This window comes from Neopsephotus bourkii, unplaced genomic scaffold (assembly GCF_033783945.1).
Source record: "Neopsephotus bourkii isolate Nb327-2 ecotype Australia unplaced genomic scaffold, CSIRO-AGI_Nbou_v1 NB_1525, whole genome shotgun sequence".
NCBI classification, from domain to species: domain Eukaryota; kingdom Metazoa; phylum Chordata; class Aves; order Psittaciformes; family Psittacidae; genus Neopsephotus; species Neopsephotus bourkii.
This window is the reverse complement of record NW_026902001.1, coordinates 410,402-425,132: the sequence shown is the minus strand read 5'-3', so window position 1 is coordinate 425,132 and position 14,731 is coordinate 410,402. Positions and strand designations below refer to the sequence as shown.

At 56.5% G+C, this 14,731-nt stretch overlaps 1 protein-coding gene across 3 annotated transcripts; it reads right to left on the bottom strand.

The window, feature by feature from the left end:
- Positions 1 to 230: 230 nt before the first annotated feature.
- On the bottom strand, positions 231 to 14,677 carry GINS2 (GINS complex subunit 2). Of its 3 annotated transcripts, none has more exons than XM_061369942.1 (7): positions 14,472 to 14,677; positions 7,611 to 7,699; positions 6,000 to 6,269; positions 3,599 to 3,713; positions 2,570 to 2,669; positions 1,390 to 1,516; positions 231 to 1,020 (listed from the first exon to the last, which is right to left on the bottom strand). In XM_061369942.1, exons 3-7 carry the CDS (start codon positions 6,240 to 6,242, stop codon positions 895 to 897), a joined length of 711 nt encoding a protein of 236 aa, XP_061225926.1. In that variant the 5' UTR covers positions 6,243 to 6,269; positions 7,611 to 7,699; positions 14,472 to 14,677; the 3' UTR covers positions 231 to 894. The 3 variants fall into 3 exon arrangements, with proteins under 3 accessions (XP_061225926.1, XP_061225925.1, XP_061225928.1); XM_061369941.1 differs by lacking the exon at positions 14,472 to 14,677 and having other exon boundaries at positions 231 to 728; positions 894 to 1,020; positions 7,611 to 7,821; XM_061369944.1 differs by lacking the exons at positions 6,000 to 6,269; positions 7,611 to 7,699; positions 14,472 to 14,677 and adding an exon at positions 4,239 to 4,356.
- Positions 14,678 to 14,731: the final 54 nt, after the last annotated feature.

Genomic DNA, 14,731 nt, shown 5'->3' with positions numbered 1-14,731 from the left:
GCTCGGGGAAGGGCAGCGCTCGCCACCCTTTGGGTTGGAGCCGGCATTTCCCCTTCGTCCGGAATAATTACATCTGCCATCAACACAGCCCGACGCCAGGGAGGATCCTGCCCTTGCCTGTCGGTCTGCCGCAGGGGGAATGGGGCTGGAGCCAAAGGAGCAGAGACGTGGGTTTTTCCATGGTTTAACCCATGGATGCTCTGTGTGCAGAATGATGCCATTCACGCGGGTGAAATCACTGGTTTTATTCCTTTTTTCACACACACACACACACGGTTTCAGGGTAAAACAACAAGTCAGACGTGATGTTACAGCCTGGTATAGAGAGGGGAAAACCCTTTCCTTTTGTCCTCCTCCAAAGAGCAGCTGGATCTGCTTCCCAGCCCATCTCCCCAGCAGACACCTCTCATTGCCCGCACATCAGTTCCCCTTTCCAAGGCTCTAAGATCCATGGCAAAGCAACGCCTGGAAATTTACTGCTTTCAAGCCAGTGTGTGGCCTGTGCTGCCCTCAGAAGTTCCCTCTATGAAGTACACCCACTCTTGAGGGCGCAGAGATCCGCCCGGCCCCATTAGGCAGCAGCAGGGTAGCGCTGGCAAGCCACCACCTGCATTAAAGCAGATCTCTTCACCCCAAGAGGCCCACCTCTGAAGCGAGGAGCTCCCGTGCAGGGATGCTCCCGTTCCACTGGCAGCTCTGGAACCATTCCCAGCCAGCTGGAAGGCTGCCTGCAAAGAGAGGGTTTAGGCTGCTGAGGAGGTGCTCTATGGAGATGGGTGGCTTCGGATGTGTATAAGGAGATGGAGGCTTGGCCAGATGAAGGAGCAAGATGTGGAGCCTGCTCCTTTCCTCTGCCCTCTCCTGTAGGGTTTTGGGGCTGGCCTGGCTGGTACCTCAGAAATCCTGGGAATGGGCAGCCTCGCCAGGCTGAAGGTTAGTCCGGAGCTTGTACATGCGATCTAAGGCTTGTGTGAGGAAAGTACCGGTTGTGTTGATCTCCATCAAGGTTAAGTTGTCCAGCTACAAGAGAAGAATAGCGGTATCTGTGGCAACAAGGGAGGACGAGGAACTCGCAAAGCGGCTCCAAGCCCATGCTTTGCCTTTGGTTATTTGGGTTATTCCCAGCTGCCACCCCCCAACCCATCAAGCACAGGAGCGCCGTTTCCATACGGCACCGCGAGCTGCAACCAGCCCATAAAGCGAGGTTTCAGCATATGGCTTGAGCTCCCAACTGCCGTACCCACAGCCCAGGGAAAAGGAAAAACATGCCCCAACCAGCGTTTCCAGGAGCAGCTCTCATCAGTCACAAGCCCACACAATCGCACGGCATCTGGAACGCTCCCAAGCACCGGCGCTTGGCAAAGCCTTCGCCGCGCGTCCCCGCCGCACCTTGGCATGAACCTCCTGCTGCCTGACGAAGCTGTCTGCAGACAGCCGCAGCTTGGCTATCCGGGTGTCCCAGGTATCCTTCACCAGCGTGCGGATCTCGTCGGCCTTGGGGATGTTGTCTGAGGCACTAAAGGAAGGGAGGGAAAGCATCAGAACAGGCGAGGGACTCGTATGTTATGTCACCGGTATAAGAAATGTTGGCAGCTCTTCAGGCATAAGCAGAACAGTTTGCTATTGGGGGGGGGGACGACACACCACCATGCAAGTCAACACTCAAATCCAGCCTGGTGCTTCTGCTGCTGGGATTTCTGGGATGGTTTATTTACCCGGGGATGCTCAGCTCTAACGCAGCATCTGGTTCTCGCTAGAATCCTTCTGCTCTTTAATTGCCCAGCTGGTACGAGGTGCAAGGAGGGCCAATAACCCGGCCAAAGTCACCAGCAGCCAGGGAATTGGAAGGACTCGGCTGTGATTAGAGCCCCGGCTCTGTGCTCTCGTGGCTCTATCAGAAAGTATTAACTTGAAAGGGCTCTACGAGCTGTGCCACATCCTCCCACCGAGGCAATTCAGCGCCGCCATAAGGACCTTGAGAGATCAGCTCAATTCGCACGGGCAGAGCTGTCAGGGTTATTGTAGCGTGAGTGAAGGAGCTGCGTGCCAAGAGTGTCATCTCCAGAGGAAAAGCCAGTGCTTAAATGACCACCCTGCCATAATCGAGGGCTTAAAGTCAGAAGAGCCCGCGCTGAGCGAATACGAGCCAGCACATTTCACAAGTGAAATGCCTCAGCAGGCAGGAGTGCAGGCTCTGAATAGCCCTCGGTCTCCTGCTCCTGAGGCTGAGGCGAAGAGGAGCTTTCCTCCTGCAGCAGAGCCAAGCAAGAAGCCTGTGGGCTTTAGGCTGCCGAACAGATTGCAGCCACGGAACGTGTTGCTGATCCTCAAGGCCTCTGCGCTCAGCTGCCGCTCAATAGCGCGGCACAGCCCCAATTATCAGGCCAGGGAACAAGGAAATCCATGAGGCGCAAAGTTACCACGGGAGAGAACTGCTGCAGCGAGATCTTGGCACACCATGGAATGAAACCCCATTAACTCTCACTTCCCCACCGCCCTCCGGTGCTGCTGCCAACCCAAGCCTGTGCCGAGCGTGTGTTCGGGTGGAAACAAGACGTTTCCCACTCACTAGTTCAACAGCAGCTTTGTGAGCTCCATGTAGTAGGGGCTGGGCATCCGAGTGAAGGTGTCCTGCTTGCGCTCCTGGTCCCGGATTTCCTCCAGTTTCCCTAACAACACAAGCAGGAACAGTCAGGCACTGACACAGCTTCAATGCTCGTTTTTACCCCCATCCAGAAAACCCATGTGCTGTTTCTGCAGGACTCTGAGGGCAGGAAAAGGCTTCTGGAATGAAGGACACAGGGATGCTGACACGGATAGCACACACCATGCTGAAGGCTGGATCTACCTCAGCCCCATCCCCAAGCCTGTCAGGAGATGCTCCCCACAGCCACAAGGCGCTGTCAGTAATGAGTGTTTCTGCCCTTGAATGAATACAGCAGGAGCACTTGATGCAAGTCTTCCTGCAGCTCTGTTGAGTGTTTACTTCTCCTGCTTCTCAGTTTCCCTTGGGACTACAAAAGGGAAGGTGTCATCATTCTCACTTTTAAGAGTGAGAACCTCCCATTTCCGATGGAGATCATTTCATGGAGTGAATGAGCTGGTGATTAACACACAACTGTGCTCTCTTAGGTCTCCCTCCTCACACAGGGTCATCTGAGGCTCCCAAAGCTCTGTGAGATCTGTAAGTGCTGCTCAGAACACCCAGTCACCACTGGGGAATGCGAGTGTCAGGGCTGGGGATTCAATCTGTTCTTCCTCCTCACCAGAGGAACAGAAGGTGAATACATGAAGGAAGATTAAATCTCCTGTCAATATAAAGAATTCCAGCAGTGGGAAATCGGATCCTCCCTCAGACTTACTTTGTGTTTGTGGAATTAAGCTTCCCACTGAAACAGGGGAAGTTCAGCTTGGATATAAAGAAGTAGTTCTTTACTATGAGGGTGCTGAGGCACTGGCACAGGGTGTCCAGAGAAGCTGTGGCTGCCCCATCCCTGGCAGTGTTGGATGGGGCTTGGGGCAACCCGCTCTAGTGTGAGGCATCCCATTCTTCTTTCCACTGCACCCACTGCACCCAGCCCCGACGCCCCATCCTTACCAACATCCATCCATTCCGGAGGAATCACCCGGCACTTCTGCCTCTGCTTCAGGTTGATGGCGAGCCAGACAGGCACTTCCACTGGCAAGCCGGGATTGAAAGGGCCCAGATCTCCCTGGAAGATGAACCAAAGACAACGGTAAAGGCTCGGACACGGCAGAACTCACCTGATAACGCGGCCTTGGGCACGACTACCCTCGACACACAGCCCCTGGGCTCAGGCTGAGCACCCAGTGCCAGAGCTCAGCACCCAACGATGCCAGTGACCCCCCAACGCACAGGGGCTGCTGCCCCCCACCAGAAACATGGGCACAGCGCATCATCCCTATCCTCCTTCTTTCTGCCCTTCATCCCAACCCTCGATCCCTCCATCCCATCACAGCAGACCCCCAACCCCTCTCCCTGCTCCTAAACACCCCAAATCCTGTCCCCAGCCTCCTGCCCCTCAATCCCAACCCCCCAAACCCGACCCCACACCTAATCCCTGTCCATCAGCGCCCCAAACCTGCCCCAAGCTCCCCCCCCCATGCCCGACCCCCAAGTCCTGTCCTCAAGCTCCTCAGTCCCCAATACCCCCCCCCCCAACCAGCCCCATGGCCGTGTCTCCAGCCCCACAGCCCCTACCCGCGGCCCCACAGACCCCAATGAGATGGATCCGGTCAAGGCTGAAGTTGGGCACGATCGTAACCAGCTCCTTCTCGGCCAGGAACTCCACCTCGGCCGGCTCCATGGAGGCGGCAGCGGGGATGGGGACCGGGATCGGGATCGGAACCGAACCGGCGTTGGGACCAGGACCTGACCGTCTTACGCGCCCGCCCTCCCTATTGGCTGCGCGCCGGTGAGGCCCCGCCCACAAAACGCCGTTTCCCGCCGCCCGACGCTTTTCGCGGTTTTAGCGTAGGGGCGGAGCCTGGCGGAGCTCGGAGCACGCTGATTGGCCTCCCCCAGACGGCAGTTGTCCGGCGATTGGTTAACACAGAGACCGTGTGTGCCCTCGCTCCGAGCTCCAACCCCGCGGGGGGAGCGCTGGGTCGGTCGCAGATGGACCAATCCCGGTGCCCCCCGGGTGGCGCTCGGCCAATCAGCGCTCAGCACTTGTTGCCAGAGCGCTTCGGGGCCTGCGGAGGCCCTGCCCTCATCCTCTGAGAGTGTGCGCGGCTCCCGCCACTGCCGCCCCCTGGCGGCCGGGAGGAGCAGCGCCCCGCGGGGACACGCATGGGGCCGATTACCGGGGTGTACGGGGATGGGGGTGTGTGTGTGTCCTCCTGCGCACCCACCAGCCTCCACCAGACCCGGTGTCCCTGTGCAGACACCCTCCATTCATCAGCCCACCCACCCCTCCATGCCCACCTCCATCCATCCATCCATGCACCCACCCCTTCAGTCCCCCATCCACGCCATCATCCATCCATCCATGCCTCCATTCCTTCCTCTCCCTCCCTCCCATCCATCCATCCATCCATCCATCCATCCATCCATCCATCCATCCATCCATCCCTTAGAAGAGCAATTAGCCCTCTTCATGCTCTCTGTCCGTCCCTCATTCCCTTCCTCCACTCATCCTTCCCCCCTATTCCTCCATCCCTCCCTCCCTCCATTCAACCATCCATCCACCCCCCCCTCCATCCCTTCACCCATTCCTCCCCCCCCATCATTCCCTCCATCCATCCATCCCCTCCTCCCTCCCTCCATCTGCCCTGCAGGTCGCCATGGAAACCGAACACGCCCCCCCCCCAAATGCTGCCAGCTCCCCCCAATCCCCCTCCCCAGCTGCCTTTAGGCTCAGCCTTAGGACACCCATGGGCCCAACCGAGCCCTTGGGGTGAGGATCACGCCAGGGGTACCCGCAGGCTGGGCTATGGGGCTAAACCTCGGTGCTGCCCCACACCGGGGGCTGCAGGAAGGGCTTTTGGGGGGGGGGGGGGTTTGTCCCTCCGCCCCCCGTTAACGGAGCAGCCCCCGCGGCGCCGCAGCTCCACCGGGCGCGCTGTAACCGGCTCCACTCGCGTGTCTTTTGCCATCTGCTGCTGTCATTAAAGAACGAGATTTCCATCTGCTTTCACACTCCCGCCTCTCTCCCGGTGCCGCCGCTCCCCGGGAACCAGCGCCCCCGGCTCCTTGCCGGGATGCGGCCGATGCTGCGGGACCACCGGGGCGGGATGCGGGTGATGTCCGAGCTCATTTGCAACCGGTTCCTTCGACCCACTTGGGCAACGGTGGTGGAGGGGGGGGGGGGAAATCCCTTTGTGCTGCCCGGCAGCACGGGGTGATGCTGACAAGGGGTGGATTTGGGGGTGTGGAGCCTCGGGGGCTTTATTCACCAGGGGGGGCCCGAACGGTGCCACCCCCTTCCCTGTGCTTTTAAAAGAGACAAACCCCAGTCACCGGTGTCCAAACTCACCCATGCGATGGGCGCCCCGTGTGTCCCTAAGGAGCTGGCCCTGGACAACGCGCATCCCCGTGGAGAGGGGATGGTATCCCCAGGATGCCCATGGTCAGCACTGGCTGCACGATGGTGCCCCCCCGCCCCGCCGTGCCTCTCGGGCCAGCATGGTCCCCGTCGGTGTTGGTGGCGTGACGATGATGGAGGGCACATGCAAGTGCTTCTCTCCTGGGGATGCTGCTCCTGCCTGGTCGCTGCCATTCCCGCTGCTCACACACATCTTCAAGCCTGAAGGGGCAACCAAGGGGGAAAATCAGGTGTAGGGGATGCAGTTCCCTCACCTCCCTCCCTATCTCCATGGGCTCAACCCCCTTACGAGCCACTAGAGAACCCACCACCAGCATCCAGGTTCTGCCTCGCACCTCCTGGTTTTGGGGTGCCCCATAGAGGTGAATACAACAGCCAGCCCCCACCCTCATCTCCTGCCCCTGGGTAAAGGATCACTTTAATCTGCCTTTTTAATCATGAGAAAAGCCCCGTGCGGTGCAGGCAGCGGCCGGGGAGGTTTCAGCTCTTCCCAAGCAGGAAAATGCCCGGAGGGGACAGACACTGATATTTTAAATCTCTTTTTAATTAAGGATAAAGCCCTGCCTTACATAAGGCAGCTGGAGAAGGGGGGAGTCTTGTCTCTTACTGCAGACTCCAAGCTCATCAGAGGGACCTGGAGGCACAGGGGGATGTTTTGAGGCTCTGGCCTGGATTTGGGGATTTGGACAGGGACTCTCTGTACGCCTCGGTTTTCCCTCTTCAGTCACCTCATATTGGCCTGAGGGAGGGTCTGTGGGACCCCCAAATCCCTTAACCACAAGTGGCAGCATCCTCAGCGCAGGGGGAGTGTGTATGGGTGCAGAGATCGGTTTTGGGCGGTGCATCCCATCACAGCCGGCATCACACATGGGGTTTGAGCTTGGGAAGAAGCAGCTCTGTTCCTTAGAGAAGGATGCTCATTAGCTCCCATCCCTAACCACCCAAAGGATGATTAATACGAGCTGCTCAGGGGTCAGCGCTGGGATGCAGCGCTAATGGGAGATACAATATCCAGCCTTTACCCTGCTCACCCAGCGCAGCGAGGCCAGGAGCATTAAAAGCTCCCACTTCCCTCTCTCTGCAGACATTGCTTCTGCTATCCCCAGCCTAACTCCATTAAGAGAATTAAAGTTAGGGGGAAAGCAGATGGGTAGAAAGCTCCTGGGATGGAATATCCCTGGGGAGAGCGGAGCAATGAAGGATGCTCCAGGCTGACCTTGAGCATCGCATCCATACCCAGAGCATCCTATCCATGCTGGCTTTTTCCCACCTCTAGGGAAACCCATTATGGGATGCCATCAGCCCAAGGATGCTCCAGGGTAAAGGATGCAGGATGGAGCACAGGACCATATTGTTATAGTGCTGGGATAGCGGATGGGGACATTGGGGTGATGCCTGAGCATCATGTCACCCATGGAACTCCTTAAATGCCACCAGCACACTAAAACACACCAGTCCTGCCCACTTAAAGCTCCTCCATGTATAACCATCCCCAGATACCTTCATGGAGCAGGAGGGACCCCAGCACCTTCCTAAACCTACCTTTGAGGCAGGATAACTTGAGCCCCATGTTTTCATCCTCTCAGCAGGACCCAGCTCTCCAGCCCCGCTGCCGGTCCTCGCTGCTGGAGCTGCAAGAGAGATACGGGAAGTGATGCTGGGAGGAAGGAGTGAACCCAGTTGCTCACTAGAAGCACGCACCTATGTGTGTGTATGTATGTGTATGCATCTATAGGCGCCTGGGCAGAACAGGAAGCATGGGTGCATGGCAGCAAAACCACCAGTGATATCATAGCGACTCGGTGACTCAATCTCAGCCACTGAGTTTTGGGAGGAACTCTTTGGGAGCGCAGAGAAGGAGCCTGCTTCCAGGGAGGGGGGATCCCATCCGGTCCCATCCTGGCCTTTCCGCTCCTGGGAACAACGCTGCAAACATCTGCAGGTGAGAAGGTGGTGAATGAAGGAATCAGGTTGTTATTTGTGAAGGCAGCTGGTGCAGAGGATGCTGGTCTGTGGCATTGCATCCCCTGGGGCCGAGCCGGAGCAATGGGCACCAACTGGGGATACACTGACAAAGAAAGCTCCATCCTGCTCTATCTGGGCATCGCTGATGCTCCAAGAGCTTTCAAGTAGGTAATTCCCATTGTGGGACATCACTTTCAGATGCTGAAACCCATTCTGAGCAAAAACTCCTTTAACGGGAAATCTTCATCCTCCTGCCCACAGCTGCTGGGAAAAGCTCCTTGGGATGAGGGTCAGCCACCCATTTTGGCTCTTCCAAGCCTTGTGGCCCGCATAGAGCCAAGCAAACCCTCTGCTCCCCCTGCCCAACCTACACTGCAGCTTCACTTCACCTTTCCAAGCAGCCTGAGGTGGCCTGGCCACAGCCAGCAAGAGGAAGTGGGAGCTTGCCATTGCTGGGCTTAATTCTGCTTCCTTTACAGCTCCCCACAATCACACTGAGCCTTGGCACCCCTTTGGCCAAGGAGCTGTGCCACGGCTGGGGGTAGACCCCCCCATGGGTCTCCCACTTTGCAACTATAGCCCAAGTATCAATAAACCTGTTTTGAGGTGAATTCTCTAGGGTTTGGCACTACCAAAACCAGCCATCCCCATCCGCTCAGGGTTGGAGGATTGTGCTGGGGAGACCCAGCCCCATGGCACAGGGGGTCTCCTCTTGAATCAGCCCTTGCATGACAAAGCAGCCCCTTCCCCATGCCACTGGCTCTTAGCCCTGCATCCGCACCACGGCACTGGGGGAGATGCTTGGATAGAGAAACCCACCCCGCCAGCATTCCAGCAGGATTGCTGGTGGCTGATGGCTTCAGCGTCGCTCCCGTGTCGGCATCAGGCCAAGGAGTATTTGCTTTCCCGATGAGTTCACGCTCCAAAAACCCCCAGACACTCGTCACAAGCATCACTGAGTGGTGGCCGCGCTGCTCAGGCATGGATGCGGGATCCTCACCCAACATGTGGGGTTAGGGATGCGCCGGGAAGAGGAGCGGGACCAAAACCAGCCATGGTGTTCCGAGGGGATGACACTTACCCGGTCCTGGGAGTTGGAAGCACGATGCCCACCGTTGCATCCCACCTCCCACAGCATCCAGCTGCTCTGGGATGGAGGAGCGTGAGGCTGGGTGGGGGATTCCCACTCAGGACCAGTGAGGCAGGAGCAGGTTGCAGCGAGACAGCTTGGGGATGTTGTAAGGTTGGTTTCTAACCTGGTTAATCAGGTTAGCAGAGCCCTGGCTCCTCCCATTCATCCCCTGCTCCAGCCCCATCCAAGCCCAGCAAAGCCCTTGGGTGATGAGGAAACGCTGCTTTACTCTCGCCCCGCTGCACAATCCAGTCTGGTGCCAAGAGAAAGAGGAGCAGGAGTGCCCCTTGCCTGCAGCTGAGCTGCCTGGCCCACTGAGCATCCCTACAAACAATCAGAGGGGCAACTAAGTGCTTAGAAAGGCAAGTGCCAGTTTGGTGCAAGGGTGCCCAGCTGTGGCATCCCTGAGATCCTAATGTTAAGGGAGGAGTGATGCTGCAGCCTCCGGGAGCATCCTCACCTCCTTCTGCTTCCAGAAAGTGCCTGTCCCCCTTCTTGTCCAACCTGCCATGGCCAAAACCATCCCAGCAGTGGGACCAGCATCAGGGCTTCTTCTCAAGGGGTTGGGTACCACCCCGCTGCGAGGATGCCCGGGCAAAGGCTCTGCCTCCGGAGCAGCCGCCTTTGCCTGCACTAAAAGGAGCCAGAGGCTTTTTCATGTTCACCTCCTCCGCAATTAAGAGGCGAGGCCCCGAGACGGCTCCTTTTCAGACAGAGCTGAAAAGCAGCGGTTCACATCCAGGGCGCCGGCGTGCGGGGAATGCCAGCGCGCATTAAACACCCAGAGCCTGAGGGCACAGGAACCGAGGGAAAAGCTTTGAACTTCACCCGGAGATCGGAGCAAACTGATCCCAGGAGCTTGGGAGGTCTCCGGCGAGATCAGAGCATCATGGATGAGAACAAGCCCTGGTGGGATGGGCATAGAGGGGAGCAGGGAGGGGAAGCGGGTGGTTTTGCTCCAGTTTCTGCTGGTCTGGTCCTGTTATGTTCAGTGGAAAGCACACAGAGGGAAAGGGCTGATTTCCTTCCTGGTCTGGCTCCTCTGATTCACCAAGTGACTGAGTATTGCAAAGCTTCAGCGTGGAGAGCTGGGCAAACAGCACAGGGGAGAGGCTGCAGCCCCAGGTCCTAGATGCAGAGATGCTTGCCACCTGAGGGTCCAGTTTTGCCCCAGAAAACTGACAAAATCGGTTCAAGTGTTGCTTTGTTTTGCCTCTTTGCAAAGAGCTAAAGGACAAAGTCTGAGACAGAGCCTGGCAAGCCTGGTCTTCCCAGATCCCATCCCAACAGCATGCAGCATCCCACGGGGCCAGGGTCCCCCTCACCAACAGCACAAATCCAGTCTGAGCAGCAGAAATCCCCCCTCCACATGAGCTATTTCGATGCTTCTCTCCAAAACAACCTGTTTACTGCTTTTGGGTGAGAACAAAAGGCTCCAAAACACAGGAGGGCTGGAATTAGCCTGACCTGGAGGAGCAGTTGTTGCTGAAACCATTAGCAACCAAAAGCGATGTCTTACTGCAGCAGGGGAGGTAAACACAAACATCAGCCTGCTAAAATAACTGTGGTTAGCTCTGCGGGCTGGAACACAGTGTGGTGACACTGATAGGCACACACACAGCATCACACACCCCTTCCTGTCCTCCCCATGGGGTGGGAAGGGAAGACACCCTTGGGCAGGTTCATAGCATGAGGTTTGGACACCTCAAGGTGACAAGTTATGGCCCAGGGCCCCTCCACTGTGGAGCCCTGTTTGCTAGCAATTGACCAGCACCAGTCAGAGCTGAGCTCCAAGCACAGGCGCAGCACAATGGGTCAGACATCTCCTTTCTATGGGTGCAGCCCTGCCTCTGATTTACATCCTTACCAGGAGGCGATTCCTGAACATCACTGGCCAAACACCACCAAGAGCCAGCTGGCCACAGGGAGGAAGAGGATGGGTTCATAAAGCTTCCTGGGAGGGTCAGTATGGAGTCACCTTCACTCTGGGCAAGGCTTCTCCCTCCAGCCCTGCACTGTCCTTTGGTGACTGGTTCCCAGAGTCAGTGCTTCCCAGTCCACCAGCCCCTTCCTGCCCTGGTGTACGAGGCTGAAGCAGTGGTGGTGGGGTGAGGATGGAGGGCAGCTCGTGACTTCATTGGAAGAGGAAGGGTGAGCTCACGGCTTCCCAGACGCCAGCAGAACCACAGGGAGAGGGATGTGTTTTGCAAACACTGGCCACAAGACAAGCTTTGGCTGGAGAGCACCGGAGCTGATCTGTTGGCTGCCTCCAAAGGAGCTGCTCCTGCACACACCAGCTGGGCTTGTGTTAGAAAGGAGGGAGGGGAAGCAGCTTTCTGGGTCACAGAGTCCCAGGGTCTGCTCACGCAGGTGACACATCAGCCTGGCTGCGTGCTAACAGCACAATGAGGCCACTGCTCCTCACTTCTGCACTGGGTGTTTTCCAGTCCCATCCCAGCTTAGAAATCACCCTGAAAAGGGGGCTGCAGGGCCACTGATAGGCCTTGTGAAAACCAGAGGTGACAACAAGGCAGTGGGTGCTGGGAGAGGCAAAGGAACTCCCTCCCATCCCTGCATGGAGCCCCACTGCCATCCAGGACAGGCAAGTGGTACCCGGAGGGGCTGCCAGGCGTGGGAAGAGAGGAGGATGTCACGAGGAAGCAGCTGAAGATGCAGGCTGTGGGGAAACTGGAGCGGCTCCAGCATTTCCCAAGCACAGGCTCTTGGCAGGACTGGGAGAGCGAAAACCAGCAGGAACTGTGCTGGAAAACACCCCCAAAGAGAATCCATCAGGCTGTGTCAGCAGCCCCACGAGCGAGGCAGGAGCTGCTGTGGCAGAGAGTAGGAAGCGAAGCGGGAAGCGATCACATACCTGAAGCACAAAACCAGAGCGTGCCGGGCTCTCCTGCCAGACCTGCATCCAGAGAAAACCACCTCCCTGCCGGGCATGGATCTGGGAGGCTGTGGCTGGGAATTGGCTTAGGGACCTGGCCGTGGCTGCTGTGCTTCTCAGCTCACTGAGCTCCAGGTTAATCTCAGCCCAGCTTTCCCTTTTTATCCCCTGGTACAACCCCGGTACAGTTTTTCAATTAGGTGCATCTTTTAAGCTCCAGAGCGCATTTCTAGGAAGGGATGCGCTGTTTCTCTTGGCCCTCGTGGGCTGATGCTGCGCAGAGCGGGACATGCCTGGCACCGATCCTGCCCGCATCCAGCTAAAGTGCCGCCACGCTGCAGCCGGTGCGGCGCTGCCTGGAAGCACTCACGCAGCTACCCGTTACCCCCAGCCCACCTACCGGGTGTTCTTAAGAGCAGCATTCCCTGTCTCCCTCAGCATGGCTCCAGCAGGCTGCCTGGATCACGGACTGCTTTCACCGGTCCTGCTATTGGACCAGCAAACTGACTCCGTCCTCTCTGGATCCGTGTCTGCTGCCCAGCTGAAACCCAAAGGGATATACGCAGCCAGGGTGCACTTTGGGATGAGGAGGCTGGGTGAAAATGTGGTCTAAAAGCGACAGGAAGAAGGAGAATAGATCGATCAAGACTTCAGCAGATACTTGGGCTCAGTGAGGTCGCTTCCTGATGCAGGAGAACTGGTTGCAGGGTGATTGGTGAAGCAAAAGAGGAGTTTGCAGTGCAGAAGTGTGATGTGTGGAAATGTTTAACTCAAGAGACTGGGATGGATGGGAAGGAAGCAGCTTGCCCAGCCTGGTCAGCTCAACACAGCCCAGCTCCTACCGGACACTGGAGACAGAGCTCTGCTCCAGGAGCTGAATTAAAACACAATGGAGAAGCAGAGCTCACAAATGCACGCTGAGCACATTTCCCCTTGAGGCCAGTTTCCAAGCTGCAGTCAACCGCAAGTCCACCCCATTAACAGCCTCCTCCATTAGCATTCACGTGCTCTTTCCTATCAGCAATGCCCTCCACCGAGGAGCATCTCGAGACGTTTTACAAATAGCAGCAGCACTGGAGTGCAGCGATTAGGCCTTGAGCCAGGGAGCAGAGAGACCTGGGATTACTTCCTGCATCTGTCACTGTCACCTCTCCACCACTTCAGTGAGGAATTCTTGGGGGCAGGGGGCTGTCTCGCAGGGCACATCACAGTGCTGGAGATGGGCTCTGCACATCTGTCTGCCCCCTGCTCCAGCTGTGCTGGGTGAAGAGGTGGTGGCTCCTTCATCCTGCTCGTCTGCTTCCCACACCCACACAGAATCATAGAATGGTTTGGGTTGGAAAGGACCTTAATATCATCCAGTTCCATCCTCCCATGAGCTCTAACGAGCTGGAGGAGGTTAAGTGGTAGGTCTTTGCTTGTTTCACACTGACACAGACTAGGGAACATCCTGTGAACAGCTCAGCTGGCAGATGGGAGGGACAAGGGAGGAAAACCCCAGCAGCACACTGCTTCGCTTCCTGAATGCAGGAAAAACCCCCTAAAATCCTCATACATGCACGCATCAATGAGCTCAGAGAGAAAATTATACCAGTGCATTCCCTGGGAACAGGTACCTTGCTTGTGAGCACCCCTAAGAACATCAGAGCAGACACTCCTTGGCTCTTGCCACCCACCTGCTCCTCCCACTCAGGATGCTGCACAAGCCAGAAGGAGCAGAAACCACTTCCCCTGTGCATCTAGCCCGATTATAGAGTTGTCCCACTTCTTGGTGAAAACAACCCCTACAGCCCCCCCAAACTCTCTGCTCCCTTCTGTGTTTCTCAAGCTGGATGGGTATATGGAGTTTCTGGCACTGTTGGAAGTGCCACGGGTTACTTGTGGCTTGCTGGGTCTCAGGTCATTCTGGTCCTCGATTTCAAACAGAATGGATGTTTGAGCAATGTAAACTCAAGGCTCTTTGTTCTCCCCCTCGTGACTAAAGGATTCAAGGCAAGCACTCACGTGGGTCCAGCAAAGAGTAGTGTGCCCTCCCACTCAAACCCAAGCACTTTGAACTGGTATTTTCAGATACTTGTGGGGTCTCTTTATCACTGTTTTGAAATATTAGGGTTGAGAGTGGAAAGAAAAGAATCCCACATTTTGCATTTCCAAGTGCTTAAAGTGCTGCGGATGAGGTAAAATGCTGGGATTTAAATGTCTGGGCAGGCAAATGCCAAATTTCAAAATCTTGGTGAATAAGGGGGAAAAAAATAATTAATGCTTCATGTCGTTAACTGCTAACAAATAAAAAAAGAGTATGACACCCGTTCCCTGTGCTGTCTTCCCACGTATCACAAGGGCTCCAGCAATGGAGATACAGATGCCTGCCCCAAGATTTCTTCCCCCCCCCCGAAGGTTTAAAGGGAGTTACCTTGAGCTCTGATGAATCCAATTGATCGGGCGGCCAGGAAACCAGCATTTGCTCCTGCAGGTAGGTTTGGTACATCAGCAGGAAAGGGGAACACAGCCTGCAGCTTCCTCATTCTTTCACAAGAGCCATGGTGGCTGCGGGCTGCCTGGCTTTATGAAACTGCTGCCTTTTGTCCTCCCTTCAATGCAAATAGGACAGGTGAGATAAGATCTGAGCATTGCAGAGCTTGTCCTTTTTCCTTAAAGCCAGCCAGGGCTTCT

Coding starts and splice junctions, on each gene's coding strand:
- GINS2 (XM_061369942.1), bottom strand. CDS start 6,242: ATGGCAGCGACCAGGCAGGAGCAGCATCCCCAGGAGAGAAGCACTTGC. Junction 3,714..5,999: donor ACGGGGCGCCCATCGCATGG/GTGAGTTTGGAC, acceptor TTCATCTTCCAG/GGAGATCTGGGCCCTTTCAA. Junction 1,517..2,569: donor ACAAAGCTGCTGTTGAACTA/GTGAGTGGGAAA, acceptor CCCTTCCTTTAG/TGCCTCAGACAACATCCCCA.